Source organism: Pempheris klunzingeri, chromosome 5 (genome assembly GCF_042242105.1).
Source record: "Pempheris klunzingeri isolate RE-2024b chromosome 5, fPemKlu1.hap1, whole genome shotgun sequence".
Lineage (NCBI taxonomy): Eukaryota > Metazoa > Chordata > Actinopteri > Acropomatiformes > Pempheridae > Pempheris > Pempheris klunzingeri.
In genome coordinates, this window is record NC_092016.1 from 15,242,796 (window position 1) to 15,249,685 (window position 6,890).

General features: G+C 44.5%; 1 protein-coding gene across 1 annotated transcript; it reads right to left on the minus strand.

The window, feature by feature from the left end:
- Positions 1–4,023: 4,023 nt before the first annotated feature.
- lrrc4.2 (leucine rich repeat containing 4.2) lies at positions 4,024–6,021 on the minus strand. The gene has a single exon (XM_070831248.1). It carries the CDS (start codon positions 6,019–6,021, stop codon positions 4,024–4,026), a length of 1,998 nt encoding a protein of 665 aa, XP_070687349.1.
- Positions 6,022–6,890: the final 869 nt, after the last annotated feature.

Consider the following 6,890-nt stretch of genomic DNA (forward strand, 5'->3'; position numbering starts at 1 on the left):
CATTTGTTGTAGACGCTGATGCATTTAAGTAGATAGAAATTTAAGAGTGTACAAGCACAAGCTCAGGTCAGGCCAAAATATAGCGCTAAGAGTGCAGTCAGGTGTAGGCTGACTAATCAAGCGTTGAGAGAGGGATGAGAACTGAGTCTAGGCCATTTCTCACTTCTAAGAGGACCATGGATCATTTCTTACAATCCCTTTGTGAGCACAAAAAGGCATCAGTCAGTGGAGAAACTGTGACAGAATTGCTGCGGCCTGCCACCTGACCAACACCTCTTACTGCTGGGGACTTCATTAACAGATATGGATCTTGAAGCTCAAGGACTTGTTCCCAACAAACCCTTAACCTCACAGAACGGCAGGTGCAGAGCCTTATCCCAGCCCCTTTCCTGTTGTTTCCCTGCAGATCCTATCTAGATCGAGTTAGACAAACTCTATAGTGGCAGTTTAACCATTCTTTTCACCTCGCCCATCCCCTGCCAATATGGATAGCATGAGTCTCTGACACCGTCTACTTCAAAAAAGATGCATCACATCTTTGGCTGAAGCTTTATCAGTAACCCATTGGCTGAAAATCAATAGGAATGAAAAAAAAACAGGTGGGCATCAGTGAGCATGCTCCAAAAGACTATGCAAATTAGTGACAGTTGCTGTGCCAAACAGATAACATGAGAATAAGAACGATAGAGAGGGGGAGAGGGTAAGAGGCTGCCTTGAAACACAACACATCCATGCTGTATTGAGGGGGTTTCAGTCAATGATTTTAAGTCAATTAGTGAGTGATAAAAGGGAGGGGACAGAGAAAGGGAGACAGCAGCAGTTATGACAAGACATCTTCACAGCTCATTTGCAACAAGGCAACATACAGCCAAATTCAAAGCATATGACTGACTCAGCTGCTGAAGATAAGACAGCAGCCACCCCAGAGAAAAGATTCATATTAACCCTGCTGGTGTTGTCAGGAAAGGACTATTGTCTGGGCTCTTGTTTTCAGCGATTAACACAATGGCCGTTCCACTCTGGCCCTCAGCCTCTTCGCTCTCGAAGAGCGATTTTAAATTGACTGAATGGTTGATAGTATTATTTCATTTCTGGATCTGCTTCCCCTTTTGCTGTTAATGCTGAAGAGGAGAAGGAGGAGTAGAAAAAAGAAGGAAGGAAGTGGTTGTCAGTGTTTCTGTATGTAGCTGGTAATCAGACACATTGAAGGTTTTGCAAACAGCCAGTTGCCTCTCATGAAGCCGCTAGCGCGGCCAGAACCACGCTGTGCCGAAGAAATAATAAGAGTCTGCTCTTTTTCAACCCACACATACTGTAACAACCAAGAACATTCTGTTTTGTCAAAGCAAGGAGCAGCCATCACATTCTGGCTGTGACTGAATATTCAGCAGTGTATTGCGCTCACATTTTGAAGAAAATGAAGAAACACTTGACATAGTCATATGAGTTCCATCTGCTTGTTGAGGCCCACCTGTACTCACACACTGCCAGGTGTGCTGGCAGAAACCACTAGCACCTCTCCATCCAACCATTCAGAGCTGAGGAAACCTCCACAATGAAGGTAATGAAGGTATTTCCTTAATGTCTGCAAAATGTTATATGCCTAAATTTGTTTATATGCACAGTACATCTTATTTTAACAATACCTATTTTTCAAAAATTAAAATAAACTCCAGAGAAAACCGACTCCCACTCAACCTGTATTCCAGACTGTTACATAACGGTTGTCCCTGTTTTGTTTTACTATACAGAGTACCTACTGTATTGCAGTCACCTCATTATAAATTTCAGAGAAAAAATGCATATATACTTGTTGTATCATAATGCCCGTCAGTGCCTCTCAACACGTTATTAACCGTGTCTTGATGGTACAGGAAGTCCAGCCTGGAGGATTTAAATGAAGCCTTGGTGTTCTTGTCAACTCACCCTGGTCTATAATTATCAGTGGTCATACTGTAATTTCCTCTTTGTCCCAAAATAGCCTCAGCAGGAGCACTTTTCTATGGCAACATAAACCTTTTAGATCAGTAACCTCCAGAGCTGAATAGTATTTGTCGAAATCAGTAAAAACTAGGGAGGACTGGTTAGTGCTTGTATGAAGGGCAACAGTATAAGGTCATAGGTAAGGCGTTTCAGTCACCACAGAGACAAGGCACACTTATTTATGGTAGCTGACCTTTTAACTGCATGACGTCAAGATAATTCAGATTGCTCAGAAATGCACTGACACATACAGCATCTGCAAAAAATAAATAATAAAATTCCCATTGTTAGGCGATATATTTAGATTGCATTCTGGAAGTACTTTCTTTGCTGATGAAGGCTTGTGTTGTGCCTCGTATCATGATGAACCTCTCACAACTGTTTTTCTCATTAAAAACACAATATGTAGTTGAATATATTTATATATATTTTTTTCTTGATAAATGCCACTTTCAGATAGGAACTAGAACCTGTAGATGAGCATGTGATGAAAAGAAACCCACAAACTGTAGAACTGTGGGATACATGTATTTTTCCCCTTCACAGTCACTGAGAAATCAATGTTAAGAACTAAGCTGAGGCATCAAAGACCAACAGCCTATCTGACCTGCATAGAGCCCCACTGTGGGGTATAATGCAGCATTGTACACCAGTTACTTAAAGACCCATTCATGCAGACACTAAGTAAATGCATAGGACCGTAAGATGGGGGGTTTGGGGTAAGATACGATTTACAATACTGCCTCCAGCCTTTACGATTAAACAACTTACACACAAATGGAAATATATTCAGAGAGAAGAAAAAACATCAGATGAAAGTGTTTCTGATTAGAGAAATACAAACCAAAGGTTTTTATTTTTCATAGCCTCCTTTGTCTCTCCTTAAAAATAGTGTTGCTCAAAATAAACTGTTAAAAGAAAAAGGAAAACAAAGTCATGTTTCAATGTAGTCCATGGAAAAGCCCCAGTATCAGACATTCATTTTTGTTTCACTTCAATCCTCTGTTTTTTTTCTCCAAAAGCAGAACGGTCAGCAAAGCCCTGTATCACTGCACCACATGTCTGTTCCTTTGAAAAATTAGCATCGGAATGAGCCCTTGCAGAGACAAGTCAGGCAACTGCTGTAATGCATTATTAAATTAGCCCTAAACACTACACAAGCCATTAAGAAGCATGTAAAAAACATGGAAAAGAAATAATACAAAATGCAACCAATAACAGAACAAAGTATTTGCAACAACTGTTATTAGTCTGCACTTCATCTTTGCCAGTTAAACCAGTGGGGAATCATGTGCACACTAAATAAACATGTTTAGATACGCTACAACTAAGAAGCACTGGCAATGGCAAATAAATGCAGTTTAGATCCAGCGAACAGAGGGTTAAACCTTAGCTGCAGAAATTCACTGCAGTCCAAAAGCATTTGGCTGATAGCTACTGAACAGCACATTCTATCTGTGCCATTACGCTGCTATCCTTGGACAAATGTTTCTATCTAGATTTTGCTTGTGTGTCATTTTGTGTTCCTAAGTCTGGAAATACCATGTTATTGCATATAATATTTGGCACAGTAAAAACTGGAGCTTACATTTAGGGCTGTATTTAGAAACTGGTGCCTGTATAAAGAGTCTTTTACTGCATCCTAAATATGGTCAAAAATTAAACTAAATGCCTCTTCCCCTACAGTAGACAGTACCACCTTCTATATCAATCACAAAAGCAATTCAGTGTCTTTGTCTTTTAAATAGAAGTCACCAGTCATTAGAAAATAGTTTCAAATTACTTTCTTTTCTAATGTAATCTGCATGTCTCAACACTGCCTGATGGTAGTTTCATTTATATATATTTGTATTTTTTCATATTTATATACTTATGTATAGGCATGTACAAGAAACAAAAAAACTGTCTCTGTTTTGCACTTCTGTACAAAAGAAAGTTACCGTTTTGTTCTTTGTGCATTCTATTGCATGGACTGGTGAGCAGATGGGTGGAGAGGAGAGGTTAGGGCAGAGTCAGAGATAGATCCATAGGGAGCATTACTCAGATTTGGGTCTCTTGAACCTTCTCCTTGCCGTGAGTAGTCTTAATGACGTAGGGATCAGCAATGGTGCTGATGTGGCTGTGATGCTGTCTGACTGAGCGATGAAGAGAGTTATTCTGGGTCCAGTGGGCTCCATAGCCCCCTTGGCGGGATGAGGAGGAGGACACGTACCCAGGCTTAAAGGTGTTGCTGTTGTGTTCCACTAATGTAGGCAGTACCAACCCTGTGTCATCAGAGCCACTAGATCCAGAGGTGGGTGGTGGAACAGGAGGAACTTCTTCCTCCATCTGTATGATTTCTATGGTCCTGGCTGCTGCCACCGTGCTCCTCTGTTGATGCCGTTTGCGCAACTTATAGAATGCTATCAACATGGCAGCTGCCAGCAAGGTAACAGCCACAAAACAGCCAATGATGATTTTGGTGGTTTTCATCACCTCATCCAGGCTGGCAGCTGGCCCATTAGGGATTCTGGCAGTGGGGATTGACACCTGCCTTGGAGTCTGAGTGTTTTGGAACAGCACAGTAGGTGTGGAGATGAAAACGGGCTGAAAGACAGAGGGCGAGGCAGGGGCAGTAGGCTTGGGTTTAGGGGTCTCCTCCACTGTGGGCTCCAAAACTTCCACTGTTACTGTGGTGAAATAGGACAGATTAGACGTGTTGAGTTCGGCATTGCTGACATTTAGGTAGGCCGAGGCATTGGAATTTCCTGCCATGTTGCTCACCATACAGGTGTAGACCCCTGTGTCTGACGGGAGAACATTGGAGAAGTTGAGTGTCCCATCGTTAAGGACAGATATCCGTGGGTGAGACGAGCCATGGGTCAATACAGTCCCATTGGGTAGAAGCCATCGGACTGAGCTCATGGCAGCTGTGCGGCACTTCAGTTCTGCCACTCTCGCTGCTGAGATATTCAGATCTCTAGGAGCATCGAGTATGAACGGTGCTGAACACTGAAAGGTGGTCTGGTCTACCTCCACCAGGTATCGCCCTCTCATGTGGGCTGGGGTGTGGCAACGTCCACAGCAGGTGGAATTTGTGGGAATGTATTCTCTGAGCCACCAGGAGAGCCACACTACATCACAGTCACATCGCCAAGGGTTGTGGTGCAGGTGTAACTCCACCAGGTACTGTAGAGGGGTGAAGAGGTTATGGGGGAGGGACGACAGGTTATTATGGGCTAAATTCAGCTCGACCAAGGCTGTGATGTCATCAAATGCATTCCTCTCAATGGTGGTGATGGCAGAGTTCATAATCCATAGTTTACGTAAATTCTTAAGCCCACGGAAGGCCCCGGGTTTCAGTTCAGGGAAAACATTCTCTGATATTTCTAGCTCCTCCAACCCGATCAGTGGTGAAAGATGAGGAAACTCCCGCAGGTTGCACATCCCCAAATTGAGGTACTTGAGGTTTTGGAGGCCCTCAAATGCCCCATCAGAGATGTACTCCAACTTCCTCAGTTCTCCCAGGTCCAGTCTCATGAGGGAGGGGACACGATTGAAGGCATAAGAGGGGATGCTCTCAATGGGATTGTTTCTAAGCCACAACTCTCTTAACTTTGACAGGTACTCAAAAGCTCCGCTGGGTATGACTGTCAGTCTATTGTCAAAAAGCTCCAGGGTATTTAGGCTGGTCAGGCCATTGAAGGCCCCCACTTCAATCTGTCTGATAGCATTTCTGCCCAACTGCAGTACCTCCAGGTGATGCAGGTGCCTGAAGGTATCCGCCTGTATGGTCTCTATGCTGTTTTCCATCAGGTTTAGATACCTGGTGTTGGTTGGGATGTTTGGAGGAACCCTAATCAGACCTCGGCGGGTGCACACCACTTTGCTGAGCTGGTTAGTGCAGGAACACACACCTGGACAGTTCTGTGGGTTAGCCGAGCCCATCGCAGGGCCTGTGGACTGGCACATACTGAGAGCAGGCACCATGAGGGAGAGCACGGCGAGCAGGGCTGCGTTCCAGGTAGGCTGCACACTAACCTGGCCCAGAGGACTCATGGTGTGGAGGGCTCATTATTCTGCATGTTGGGGGGAGACGGCACACACCAGAGGACAGACCACCCTAGCCTGGCTGGAGCAACTCAAGGCTCCCGACTTCCATCGACAGTGCAGGGAGATGCTACATCAAAATTGATACGTGAGAGAGAGGAGGGAAAAAAGAGGGACGGAGAGGGAGACAGAGTGAGAGAGATTAATACAAGAGAAGTAGCAGAGGAAAAGCAGTGCAGCAATGTAAGAAAAGGGTTGAATAACAGTATCAGTGACGTACCTCATTAGTTTGGAAGTGGTCCTATTTGCCTCTTCCCAAATGTGAAAAGCAACAGTCATACATCACGTTCATTTATAATTCCCTTCCTTGTAAAGACATGAGATTGATGTTTTCTTGTTTTCCCTTTCTAAAAAAGTGAGGTGGCCCACTATTAGCCAAGGGTACAAAATGGCTCCTGGTATTAAAGACTGAGAGCAGCATGAAAAGCACTCACAGGCAGAGGTAAGGCCATGAAGGCTTGGCAGGTGCCTGGATCCCTTCTGCCCCCACTAACTGCCCCCCTGCCAGGCTGCAGACTCCAAAATGCACCTCCACTGGGGATAAATCACAATGATCCATAACGCAGTTAAACACGACAGAGGAGGAGAGAAGAAGTGACCAACTGAAATAAATAAAAATCCCCAGTTCTGTCGGCTCCTGATACATGTGTTGGCTCGTCGGCTGGTCGCCTGTTTGGTGGAGAGACCTCCCTCACTGTGACTTTGCCAAGGGCTAGTCGGTCGCTGATTAGCCCTGTTGTGACAGAGACTGAGAGACAGAAAAAGGCTAAAGAACTCCCGGCACAGTCATCCCCCTCTCCTCTCCTCCTCTGTGTTCC

What these genes read in the sequence shown, in the direction of transcription:
- lrrc4.2 (XM_070831248.1), bottom strand. Translation starts at nt 6,021, where the DNA reads ATGAGTCCTCTGGGCCAGGTTAGTGTGCAGCCTACCTGGAACGCAGCC.